At 36.0% G+C, this 13,788-nt stretch overlaps 1 protein-coding gene across 6 annotated transcripts in view; it reads left to right on the top strand.

Moving 5' to 3' along the window:
• The window catches only part of igf2bp2b (insulin-like growth factor 2 mRNA binding protein 2b), a 50,200-nt gene extending 37,193 nt beyond the window's left edge, over positions 1-13,007 (top strand). For 5 of the 6 annotated variants that reach the window (XM_051910701.1, XM_051910388.1, XM_051910547.1 and 2 more), the window contains 8 exons: positions 587-722; positions 1,976-2,107; positions 2,287-2,355; positions 3,584-3,700; positions 5,692-5,766; positions 5,913-6,044; positions 7,332-7,445; positions 8,921-13,007. In XM_051910701.1, coding sequence (XP_051766661.1) covers positions 587-722; positions 1,976-2,107; positions 2,287-2,355; positions 3,584-3,700; positions 5,692-5,766; positions 5,913-6,044; positions 7,332-7,445; positions 8,921-9,019 — 874 coding nt within the window. In that variant the 3' untranslated portion in view covers positions 9,020-13,007. The remainder of the gene's footprint in view (positions 1-586; positions 723-1,975; positions 2,108-2,286; positions 2,356-3,583; positions 3,701-5,691; positions 5,767-5,912; positions 6,045-7,331; positions 7,446-8,920) is intronic. The other variant, XM_051910774.1, reaches the window with a different exon arrangement.
• Positions 13,008-13,788: the final 781 nt, after the last annotated feature.

The following is a 13,788-nucleotide window of genomic DNA, read 5'->3' as shown; positions in this document are numbered from 1 at the left end:
GAAAGATTCAGTGTAATTGCCATTCGGTGCCACTTTATAAAAGCAAAGAGCAAACCGCTATTTACACACTTCAACACCATAGTCCAAGCCCCCCTTCCCACACACACACACACACACACTTTGAGAACCACTGATTTAATTTATCTGGAATATTAAGGTTGCATAGCCTGTACATTAACATTGCACAATACTTTTAAAGCATTTTTAAATTGTGCCTTATAAAAATTTCTACATATACCAATTTATTGTACTATTAAAATAAAGTTACAAATTAGTTACACATTAGGGTAATCATTTAAATAATTCTCTGAATGCACTTAGAATTACAAATAATACAGAATTGAATTGTTAATCTAAATCGAATCTCATTGTGAATTGAATTGAATTAAATTGAATTGTTCTGAATTAGCAAAAATTCTTGAATTGGTTACAAAACCTATAAATGGAGAGTCAAATCGATTTTCTGTCTACCCACAGATTCACAACCCTAATCTCATATGAGCCTAGTTAAGAGATTGAGGTTTAATTATGTATTTATTGAATTTTCGTTTGAAGTGACAGTGCTTATTTCCTTCATTCTGTGCAGATTACAAGACCTGACTATATATAACCAGGAACGTACCATCACAGTGAGGGGAGGGGTGGAGGAGTGCTGTAATGCAGAAGTGGAGATCATGAAGAAACTTAGAGAAGCCCATGAGAATGATGTTGCTTCACTTAATGTGAGTAAATCATAACTCTAGAGGTTTATTGGTTGGTGGATGTTAGTTTTTGGGTATGTCTATCCGTTTTTTAGAGATATGAAGTCGCTTTGAAACAACATGGATTGTGAAAGGTTTCATACAATGATTTATTGACTTGATACTTTAAAAATATAGTTTTATACCTAATTTGTTAATATAAAGAATTATGAATGTGAATTGACGTGCTCCAAAATGTACTGTTTGCTACTCAGCATATTTTGATTAATTCTAATCAGATCTGACCTGAACTGACCTCTGTGCAGTTATATGCAAGTTTGTGCTCTATTAAAGTCTGTTGAATTGCTGTCAAAAGTAAAAACCCATGTTTGTAGAACTGTAAAACTGTATTTTATTTCAAAATGTGTAATTATCAAACTACCTTTTTTCCCAATCTCGTCCTGGGAATGAATGTAGTCAAACAGCTACCCAAAGAGTTTCCTTTCTTTTCTGTGTCGTCAAATATTCTTAAAAAGGTTAAAATAACATTGTTGAAACAGGATTTAGTTTTAGGGACACAGATCTACTGGCATGCACAAATATAATGTGAAATATCAATTTGGAGAATTATATTAATTAAAATTTTACAAGTAACACTTAAAACTAGAGCAACAAGAGTTACAGGTTACAGGACTTTTACTTACCAAATACATTAATTTATGGACAATATGGAAATATTGATTTGAGTTTATTTATTATCATTATTAATAAATGAATGATTGATTGATTGTATCTTGTAGAGTTGACTCATCTTGACTGACTCAACATTTTTTACAATAATAGTTTATATATTGCTCTGCAAATTTTAATCTCCTATTTCATATGTACTAGTTAGCTAACATATTTAGGTAGGATGTGTTATTCTTTCCTCTGTTTTAATTTTTTTTTGTCTTTTTCTGATATATGTTTTCTTGATTTAAATGAACTGACAAACACCAAGCATATCTTAATTGTTCTTACACAGTGTTTGTGTTTAACAGTGCCGGAGTCGGGTTTAATTCCTTTTCTTTAATCTTAGTAAAGCAGAACTTGTTTTGACTGGACAGGCAGTGATTATCAGGCAGAGTATGGATGTGAATAGGCATTAACTTATTTGCCACAACTTATTTGCTGATTGAGTAACTGTATGCATCACATAAACCTATGAAATTGAGCTAGATTGATTAATATCACTCGCCGCATAAGGGCTCAACTATACTTGCCTATATTCATATCTCTCTCCATATTGGTTTCAGCAGCAGACTAACATGATGTCAGGTCTAAACATGAGTGCACTGGGGATCTTCTCCTCTGGCTTGTCTGTTCTCCCCCCAACCTCTGGTCTGCGTGGATCTCTGTCCACCCCTGCCAACTACAGCCCCCTGCTGGTGAGTATCAGGATGTGCTATATCAGGACACTTGACTGCGAATAACTTGATAAAAGAGTGTGTGATGTGTAAAGGGTGAATTGTCTTTCATCTTAGTGTATATTCTCTCTTAAATAGCTTTAAAAATTTTGGGTTACATTCATCTCACCACACCTTTGTGTGCATGTTTGCCACCACAGGGACCCTCTTCAGTATTGGGGGGTATGTATGGGGTTCCCTCCTCTGGAGCATTGTCTCTTCAGCAAGCAGTGAGTACTTGTTACTATATGTATATCTCAAAGGAGCTCTTTTTTTTCTTTTCTATTACTCTTTTTTTTATCACTAGATTACTATTTTGTGACCCAAAGTTTTGAGTCATTCAATTAGAATGTTTTTTAAGTTCTTGAATTTGACTTGAAGTAACAAATGGATGCAGAACCGTAATTTGAATTTGGAATTTATGAGGCAGAATAAAAATGAAATGGAAAGAATTCATATAACTATTGTAAGTGTAATTTTGTAGTGTAAAAAACACCTTTTATTTTTCTGCATGAATTATGCATAAACATGTTAAAATATGGCTTATTTCCAGAAACATTCGATGATATTAATAATCAAAGTTTGAAATGCCACCTGCTATTAATTTATAGATAAGTATTTAAATTTAAATTGAAAAAGCTTGTAATTAAAAATTAACTTTCATTAGTAACACTTTACAATAAGGTTAAAATTGTTACGGTTAAAGCAAAAACACTGCTTTTTGTCCACTTTCAACAATACTTTCTAATGAAGTCAACTCCAACAGAAAAAAAAAAAATAATAATCTGTTCTTGTCTATATGTTTGTTGAGCTGATTTAATGAAATTCTTTCGTGAATGTTAAATTTCTTTGAACTGCTATTCAGTGAATTCCTCTTCATTCAATTTAAATTCCAACTCTTTTTCCAACTTTTAAAATACCTTGTGAAATAGAGCTGAAAAATATGCAAAGATTATTTCCCACTTTTTAGACTGATGAAATGTAATCCCTCATTAAAATCTGATTTTTGAAAGACATGTAATTAATATGTATTTAATTTTATGTATTTATTACAATGCATTTAAAAAAAGATGTGATCTAATGTCTTAGACCTTCTGAGGGTTTGTGGGACATGTGTGTTCTATTATTATTTAGTTATCCTTTAGTTATACTTTTACTTTGCTCAGAGATTCTATGATATTGTCCACAATCTCAGCACAACAGCTATTAGGAATTTATAATGCAACTGAATTGACCTGAAAAATGCTGTTACTAGTACATTATCTTCTGTAGATCTGCTTTTTGGTTAAAATAGAAGTTGAATAACTGAAATTATTGTATCCTGTTTTAACACTTTTGTGACGCCAATGCTGTTTACTACTGTGAAGCTGCTTTGAAGCAATCTGTATTGTAAAAATTGCTATATAAATAAACTTGACTTGACTACTTAGGAGTAAAGGCTGGCTGTGTGTGTTTCAGACTGCTGAACAGGAAGTGGTCTATCTCTTTATCCCCACTCCAGCAGTAGGAGCTCTCATCGGGAAGAAAGGGCAGCACATTAAAGAGCTGGCACACTTCGCTGGAGCCTCAATAAAAGTAAGACACTTTGAGCCACATACTGATCCCACTACAGTTCACTCTCTCTCTCTCTCCCCCTCTCTCTCTCTCTCTCTCTCTCTCTCTCACATTGTGAACATTAACCAGCTTTGCATGAGACTTGAATGAAAGAATGGAGTGGAGCAGATTGTGTTTAAAGGACTAAGAAAACCTTCAAAATTGGTCAAAAATCCAAATTATATTTAGAGTTAGTGTGTTTAAATTGGATTAAAACTAAATATGTTGTCTCAGTCCTTAAGCTTAAGAAAAATCAGCGTTGGTAAAAAAAAAAAAAAAAGAGGGAATATTGGTGGCAACTAAGTACGTGGACTGAAATATTTGGGAACTTCAGCATTAGACCATAATCTTTGCTTTGAAATTAAGGTTGAACATATTTGTTTTGTAGTATTTGGTGCTACTTCAGCTACTGGAACAAGGCTACCAAATAGGAATAGAAAAAGAATAATGAAATACGACAGGAAAATAATTAATATTTATCATGCAGAGAGGACACAGGTAAATTGGCACTAGATAATCAGTTGAACAACAAGAACGCAAAGCAATTATTCAACACATTCTTTAATGGCTGAATCTACATTGCTTCAGAGACTAGCTATATATGTTGTCTTAATGGACTTCTGGTAATCACCTTACAAACTCTTGAACAGCTATAGTTATAGTTATTTCTTTGTATTGTATCAAGGTACACTATATTGCCAAAAGTTTTGGGATGCCTGCCTTTACATGCACATGTCACAGCTTTAATGACATCCCATTCTTAATCCGTAGGGTTTAATATGGAGTTGGCCCACCCTTTGCAGCTATAACAGCCTCAACTCTTCTGGGAAGGCTTTCCACAAGGTTTAGGAGTGTGTTTATGGGAATTTTTGACCATTCTTCTAGAAGCGTATTTGTGAGGTCAGGCAGTGATGTTGGCGAGAAGGTCTGGCTCACAGTCCCCGCTCTAATTCATCCCAAAGGTGTTCTATCGGGTTGAGGTCAGGACTCTGTGCAGGCCAGTCAAGTTCCTCCACACCAAACTCGCTCATCCATGTCTTTATGGACCTTGCTTTGTGCACTGGTGCGCAGTCATGTTGGAACAGGAAGGGGCCATCCCCAAACTGTTCCCACAAAGTTGGGAGCATGAAATTGTCCAAAATGTCTTGGTATGCTGAAGCATTAAGAGTTCCTTTCACTGGAACTAAGGGGCCAAGCCCAACCCCTGAAAAACAACCCCACACCATAATCCCCCCTCCACCAAACTTGGCACTCCACCAAAAAATGCAGTCAGGCAAGTACCGTTCTTCTGGCAAACCCAGACTCGTCCGTTGGATTGCCAGACAGAGAAGCGTGATTCGTCACTCCAGAGAACACGTCTCCACTGCTCTAGAGTCCAGTGGCGGCGTGCTTCACACCATTGCATCCGACGCTTTGCATTGCACTTGGTGATGTAAGGCTTGGATGCAGCTGCTCGGCCATGGAAATCCATTCCATGAAGCTCTCTACACACTGTTCTTGAGCTAATCTGAAGGCCAGACGAAGTTTGGAGGTCTGTAGCTATTGACTGTGCAGAAAGTTGGCGACTAATGTGCACTGTGCGCCTCAGCATGCGCTGACCCCGCTCTGTGATTTTACTGTTTACTAACTGTTGACCGTGGAATATTAGGTGTGAGGAAATTTCACGAATGGACTTATTGCATAGGTGGCAACCTATCATTGTACCACGCTTGAATTCACTGAGCTCCTGAGAGCGACCCATTCTTTCACAAATGTTTGTAGAAGCAGTCTGCCTTCCTAGGTGCTTGATTTTATACACCTGTGGCCATGGAAGTGATTGGAAAACCTGAATTCAATGATTTGGAGGGGTGTCCCAATACTTTTGGCAATATAGTGTATCACTGACATTTGTAGCGGTTTAAGTTGTCCTTTATACTCAAATGCCTAAATCAAGACAGCTTGGGAAAAGAAAGTGCTGTTTTGTGTCACTGCAGATTGCTGCACCAGACAGTCCTGATGAGCCTGAGCGGATGGTCATCATCACTGGACCACCAGAGGCTCAGTTCAAGGTAAAAGCCATAATTCAGTCATTTATGCTCCTGTTCTTCAGGATACAGGTTCCATTAGGCAGGACCCAGCTCAGGGTGTTTTACATCGATCTCTTTATTCATCCCTCATTTCTCTTTTACTCATCTGTGTGTGTGTGTGGCTGTAGGCACAGGGGAGGATATATGGGAAATTGAAAGAGGAGAATTTTTTCACAGCTAAGGAAGAGGTGAAGTTGGAGGCACATATAAAAGTACCTTCAACCGCCGCCGGACGAGTCATCGGGAAAGGTGGAAAAACGGTATGTGTGCTTTGTTTGTGTTTATGCATGGTTTTAACATCTGTCCTGGGTGATCCAATCACAAGTCAAGTGAGACAGATTGCTGTTTACACCTGGTAGTAACACATCTGTCACCACTTGTGTTCGGATTTCGAGGGACTACATACATCACTGAATATGTTACTGCTTGTTGATAAAAGTAAAAATAAACAGCACACCTTGCTTTCAGATGCATTTCCAAATTTTAATCTTGCCACAAACGGGATTAAAAAATGTCACGTATGCTCATTGTCGTTTTAGTCCAGTTCTTTCCTTAAAGGATTAGTTCACTTTCAAATGAAAATTACCCCAAGCTTTACTCACCCTAAAGCCATCCTAGGTGTACATGACTTTCTTCGTTCTGATGAACACAACTGGAGATTAATAAAATTAATGAATAAATAAGATTAATAAATATCCTGACATATCAGAGCTTTATAATGGCAGTGAGCGATACCAACGAGTATGAAGCTGAAGAAACTGCATCCATCCACATCCATCCATCATAAACATGTACTCCACACGGCTCTGGGGATTTAATAAAGGTCTTCTGAAGCGAATCGATGCTTTTGTGTAAAAAAAAAAAAATCCATATTTAACAAGTTATGAAGTAAAATATCTAGCTTCCGCCAGGCCGCCTTCCGTATTCAAGTTACGAAAAAAAAACGGAACTGGCGTCGCGTCAGTTAAGCTTTTTCTGTAAGTTGAATAGGGAAGGCATAGAACGTAGCACTTTTTGAACTGGGAACTGCGAGAGTCGTTGTGCTTTCTTCCTAACTTGAATATGGAAGGCGGTCTGACGGATTGTGCTTCATATTTACTTGTTAAATATGGATATTTTTACACAAATGCATCGCTTCGCTTCAGAAGGCCTTTATTAACCCCCTGGAGCCGTGTGGAGTACACGTTTATGATGGATGGATGTGGATGGAGGCACTATCTTCAGCTTCATACTCGTTGGTATTGCTCACTGCCATTATAAAGCTCGGATGTGTCAGGATATTTATTAATATATCTCCGATTGTGTTCATCAGAAAGAAGAAAGTCAAGTACACCTAGGATGGCTTGAGGGTGGGGTAATTTTCATTTGAAAGTGAACTAATCCTTTAAGTAATTAGTAAATCTCAGTAGTTGATTGTTGGACAACATCATTGCCCATCTTTATATAAACTTGGGAAACATTTAGCACTGTTCACTTGTGATTTCAATGTTAATATCAGGTCTAAATGGGGTCTATGTGTCTAACCTCTGACCTCTTACCACCCACAGGTCAATGAGCTACAGAATCTCACCAGTGCTGAGGTCATTGTACCACGGGACCAGACACCAGATGAGAATGATGAAGTGTTTGTTAAGATAATTGGACATTTCTTTGCCAGTCAGGTATGTTTTTGACATTACTCCAGGCATTAAACTGGTTACACTTTTATTTGAATTTGTATAAAACACCAGTGTCAAACCAAGTCAAGTTTATTGTCATTATTGTCATATTAGAAGTTAAATGGAAATTTCCCCCAAAAGTGAAAATTATATCATTGTTTACTCACCCTCATGTCTCACCCATTTGACTTTCATATTCTTATTTGGTCACACTATAGTTTAGGGTCCAGTTCTCACAATTAACTAACTATTAACTATGACTTTTGCCTCAATAAACTCCTAATTACTGCTTATTAATATTTAGTAAGGCAAGGTTAAGTTTAGGTATTGAGCAGGATTAAGGGATGTAGAAAATGGTAATGCAGAATAAGGCATTAATATGTGTAATATATTATAAACAGCCAAAAATCCTAGTAATATGCAAGCTAATAAGCAACTAGTTAATAGTGAGAATTGGACCCTAAACTAAAGTTTTACCTCATATATGTGTATGCGGGCAGACCGATGAAGACAGATGAATCAGGTTCCAAAATCTCAAAAGTTTAATTATAACTCAAAAAGACAGGCAGAGAGGTAGTTGCAAATACATCTAACACAACAGTGACAGGACAAAGAGTGCAGGCAAGGGTGCAGCCTAAATAACAAACTGAAATGAGATAATTAATCAAACACAGCGGAAATTGAACAAAGGAACACAGGAGCTGATTAAACAGAAGCAATAAGCAAACTGAAAATGTGACAATTTTCATATATCTTTCTTATTTCATAATTGTTTTTGCATCCATTGAATGTCCACACAGCCCAAATTTTAAGCTTCAAAAAGTTCACAGACATCACAAGTAATTTATATGAATCAAGCTGTTTAATACAAGTCTTCTAAAAGAGACATTTTTGCTCTTATTCACATATAAACATTGATCAACACATATACATAGAGCAAATATGGTAAACAGAAGTTCAAAAATGTTTGCTTGATACACGAAAACCAATATGGTTTGTACTTGTGTGTCACAAGCATGTTTAAGCTTCCACAATAAGTAATAAGGTTTGTTCTCCTGCATCAAGCAAACACAGTTGAGCTTCATTTTACCATATTTGATGTGCTTTATGTATGTGCAATGATCAATGTAAGATTAAGTCTATAAAGTGTGGTGGAAATTAACTTTCTTTACAACAAGTATTGGTTGTAGAGCTTCATCTAGCACCCAAGAACAACTGTTGGCTAGTTCTAGATAATTGCAAAGCATCGTCAACATGACATAATTATTATTCATAAATTTATTGTTACGAAATTACTGGTACTTTTGATTTTCCTCTTTTAGACAATTTATTTTAAAAGTTGCTAGGCAGAGATAGGTGTGCTGCTTTATATATATTTGCCATAATTTGTGTCTTTTTCATTCAGGTTCTTAAAATATTAGCTGATGTATTTGCATGTGCACTCAAGTCACCTCTGGCTACGGTGTGTTTGTTTGCAGACGGCCCAGCGCAAGATCAGAGAGATCGTACAACAGGTCAGACAGCAAGAGCGGAAACACCAGCAAATGGTGCCAACATCCTCACAACCATCAAAATGATCAGCAGATGCCAGCAAGCAGCAGCTAATGAATGTAGCTCATGCGAGGACAAATTGAAATCAACGAAAGAAAGAAAGAACGAATTAAAGAGATAGACAAAGGGAGAGCGAGACAGAGCGGGAAACAGAGAGAGACAAAAGCTGATGAAGAGGACCAGCAGTTAAAAACAACCAAAGAACTTAAAGCACAAAAGCATTTGGCCGTGCGGATATGAATGAACCTGAAAGATGATCGAGAGTATTATCAGGTCAGAGAGATCATTTTATGAGATGGACCTGATATTTCACTGAGCTCTTTTTATTACTGATTAAGCTGATGTGAGACTATATAGAGGATTTGTGCACTGTGATGGAGAGTACTGGATGAGGTGAAGGCACACTGCAGGTAGATTTCTTAGAGACTTGCAGGTCTAGTTGTTCATTAGGTCTACTAATTTATTAAAAGATATAAGAAAATTGCGCAGCAATATGTTAATATGATTCTAAAAAAATTCTATAGGTTTATTCTACAGAATTTCAGACTATTTAATGTAAGTAATCAGATTTGTTTGTCGACTTTTTCTAGTAACTAATTAGTCCAGCACCATAACTAAAAGCATTAAGTGATGTTACAAAGTATGTAACATGATGTAAGTAGAGAGCTAACTTGTGCGCCAGCATTTTACTTCCAGTTCCTCTTTTTTCTACTGCTGAGTCTGAGTGTTCTCCTCTGCTTGCTGCCCTGTTCTCTGTTCCTTTTTTTAAAAAACTATATTTCTTTTTCTTAAAGGGTTAGTTGACCCAAAAATGAAAATTATGTCATTATTTACTCACCCTCAATGTCATTCCACACCCGTAAGACCTTTGTTCATCTTCGGAACACAGATTAAGATATTTTTGATAAAATCCGATGGCTCAGCAAGGCCTGCATCGCCAGCAATAACACTCCCTTTTTCAATGCACGGAAAGCTACTAAAAACATATTTAAAACCATTCATGTGACTATAGTGGTTCAAGCTTAATATTATAAAGCGATGAGAATACTTTTTGTGCGCCAAAAATAACAAAATATTGACTTTATTCCACAATATCTAGTGATAGGCGATTTCAAAATGATGCTTCATGAAGCTTCAAAGCTTTACGAATCATTTATTTCGAATCAGTGGTTCAGAGTGCCAAAATCACATGATTTTAGTAAACGAGGCTTCGTTACGTCATAAGTGTTTTGAAACTTCAATAGTTCACATGACTTTGGCAGTTTGATACGCGCTCCGAACCACTGATTCGAAACAAAAGATTCATAAAGCTTTGAAGCTTCATTAAGCAGTGGTTGGAAATCGCCCATCACTAGATATTGTTGCTGTTTTGTTATTTTTGGTGCACAAAAAGCATTCTCGTCGCTTTATAATATTAAGGTTGAACCACTGTAATCACATGAACTGTTTTAAATATGTTTTTAGTAGCTTTCTGGGCATTGAAAAAGGAAGTGTTATTGCTGGTGATGCAGGCCTGACATAATTTACATTTTTGGGTGAACTAACCCTTTAAATGCTTCCCTGTTCCCATCTTATTCCCCAGACAGCAACATAGTGTGGCTCAGATCCGGCCCACATCTGGTACATGTAGATTACATGCGGGCCAGATGTGGGCCGGATCTGGGCCAACATGATGTTGCTGTCAGGGTCCTCACACAAAATGAGAGCTGTCTGTGTGCCAACTGTGCATAAAACCTAAAAAAAAAAAAAAAAAAAAAACTGCAGTCCCAAAATAGAAGAAAATCTAGATTATCTTACTTTGGGAATCTAGTGTTGACATCCTGTACTCCCCACTTAAGATATTACACATACCCTTACTATTAACATATGCTAGCATTCAAAAGTTTGGGGTCAGTAAGATTTCTTTATTTTTTAAAAATGAAATTAACGCTTTTATTCAGCAAGGATGTATTTTTGTGGAAACCTGAAAAATCACAATTTCCACAATAATAAGTAGCACAACTGTTTTCAACATTAATGTTAAATAAATGTTGAAGCACCTAATTGGCAGAATGAAGGATCATGTGACACTGAAGACTGGAGTAAAGGCAGCTGAAAGTTCAGCCTTGCCCTCACATTTAAATACATTTAAATATATATTAAAATAGAAAAAAAAAACTATTTGTAACAATATTTCATAATATTACTGTTTTTGCTGTATTTTTGATCAAATAAATGCAGCCTTGGTGAGCATAAGCGACTTTTTTCAAAAACATTAAAAAACCTTACCGACTCCAAACTTTTGAACACAAAAACAGAATTTCATGTGCAAACTGCACTTTCTGTAGGTCCTGTAACAGGAGCCCGTGGGTCTTCCTGACACTCATGAATGTATATGGTGCGAATTCCTTTTGGAAACATGTACTTTCTGTGTAGCAAACAAGATTCTCTATCCCTCCTCTGATTTCATGTGCTGAGATGAGTGCACAGTATCTTCTGCAAGTGCGTGTTTGCATTAGGGAGTGTGTGCACAGACAGAGAAGACAAAAATGTCTGTAAATGTGTGTTTTTGAAAAAAAGACAAGCACAAAGCCAAGGCAAAAGCGATGTGTTGTATTTTATTATTTGTGAAGACATTTCCCCATTTTTTTGTAATATATAAAGGTGATTTGACTGGTGAAGGATATAAATGACATCATTAAGTCTTTTAATGTTGCACATTGGAAAGGCTAATGGAATAAACTATGTATATAGGTGACATGCACAAAGTACAGTTCAAAAGTATTGGTTTTGGTATTTCTTGATTGATCAAATGCAAACAGCCAGCGTTTCAGTACTGTACTGTCTAAACACAATCATAGACCGTAACGTTGATATTAAGCAACTGATACAACCATGATTGAGACATAAAAATGGTATATTGAAAGTCCACACAGCTTTGTGTGAACCAGTACAATATAACGTTCTACCTCAAGAACAGGGTACCTCAGTCTGACCTTTTCTCCCTTTTGCATATTTTGTATACCTTATAAAGCTCTCAAACTTGGAGCATTTTTTTATTTTTCTAAATAAAAGAACAAGAAGAAAAAAAGAATTAGCGCAAGGCACCAACATTACCTGCTTGTTCTGGCGAAAGAGGTTTCAGACCCCTGCATCAGAAACTGATCGTTGCTTTATGGACCGTTTGAACTCTTGAGGTTAATACAACTCTTGGGCAACATTTGTGTTGACAGTACTTTGTTTCTTGCAGTTTATGTTTGTACTGAAATAATCGTCTTGACAGATACACGTATATGATGTCTAAGAATACAGCTTAATCCAACCATACGTAGTGTTCTTCAACCTGTATAGGCAATTTTAGAAGCAAGACATTGTTACTTCTGTTACAAATGGCTCTGTAATTTTTATTATCTGTGTTTTTGGACAATGGATGTCATATCTAACACGTCGGTTTTGAATTTTATTCTAACACCATATTTGTGTGAGGTTTAGTATAGGGATAAGCTATAGTTTACTGCTGAATGTTAGTGTAATGATATTAGACACGATTGAATTTGATCCTCTCAATTTGGGTTTCTGTAGTAAAATTTTGCTGTGTCAAACTGGAGGGATCTCCAGCTGTCTCAAGACCATCTCTTCTCATATCATTTTCAAATACAACGTGTACATGAAACATAATCTTTGCTGTATTATTTCTGCAGCTGTCTTTCTTTTCATGTTCAAAATGTCTTTTTAGACCACTTGTACCGTAAATACATTTGGGTGTTGGATAAGGCTATCCCTTTAATGCTGATCTGAGATCAACTCTTATAATAACATCATGTAATGTAGATGATGTAAATAATAAACAAACAAATTTCAGATCTGAGCAAAAGGGGGGCATATTCCATTGGTATACTCTGGGCTCTAGCCAAGCTTGGGTGAGTTGGGGACAATAAGATCCTGAGCGAACACTCATGAATACACTTTTATGTTTCCTGGAAGGGTCTCACCACCCTCCTCATGGATATGAGCAATAAAGAGTCTTTAAAACAATGCTTTTCTTCATCTTTATATCAAGATTATTTGTGACATCGATAATATATATTAAAATAGAAAAAAAAAAAAAACTATTTGTAACAATATTTCATAATATTACTGTTTTTGCTGTATTTTTGATCAAATAAATGCAGCCTTGGTGAGCATAAGCGACTTTTTTCAAAAACATTAAAAAACCATATCATTTTCAAATACGTGTACATGAAACATAATCTTTGCTGTATTATTTCTGCAGCTGTCTTTCTTTTCATAGCTCAAAAAATGTTAAAGCAAAACCAAGATGCCTGTTGGAATATATGACTACACAATATTATAGAATATCACAGTATTCTTATCCTGCAGTTATATCAATTACTAACAAGTATGCTAACGAGCATGTTTTGTTTTGTTTTGTTTTTTATGTTACATATAGGCCCACACGGAATATGCATGTGTAGAATTCTGTAGAAATATTTAGAAAATTTTAAAAGTCTGTTAAAAAGGTTACAATAAAATATCAAGTTGTTTCATATGAATGACTTTTATTGAATTTGAACTTAATAATTGTGAAAACTGCAGTACATAGTTGTAACAGAAGTTATACCCTTCAAGCTAGAAACAGCTTTTATTGAAAAAATAAAAACTTCACAACTTCAGTAGTACACATTAAGACATTGATTTATTTTTCCAGCTAAACTTGACTCAAAACAGGACCGAGCACTGCAAAAGGTTCTGTAATGCAGTGATTAAACAAGTAGCACCTGTAGATGCAATTTGTGAAATTGCATATTGCAATGGA

The sequence above is a fragment of the Ctenopharyngodon idella genome, chromosome 1 (genome assembly GCF_019924925.1).
Source record: "Ctenopharyngodon idella isolate HZGC_01 chromosome 1, HZGC01, whole genome shotgun sequence".
In the NCBI taxonomy this organism is placed as follows: Eukaryota; Metazoa; Chordata; class Actinopteri; order Cypriniformes; family Xenocyprididae; genus Ctenopharyngodon; species Ctenopharyngodon idella.
The sequence above is the reverse complement of the archived record's forward strand: the minus strand, read 5'-3'. Positions and strand labels throughout refer to the sequence as shown.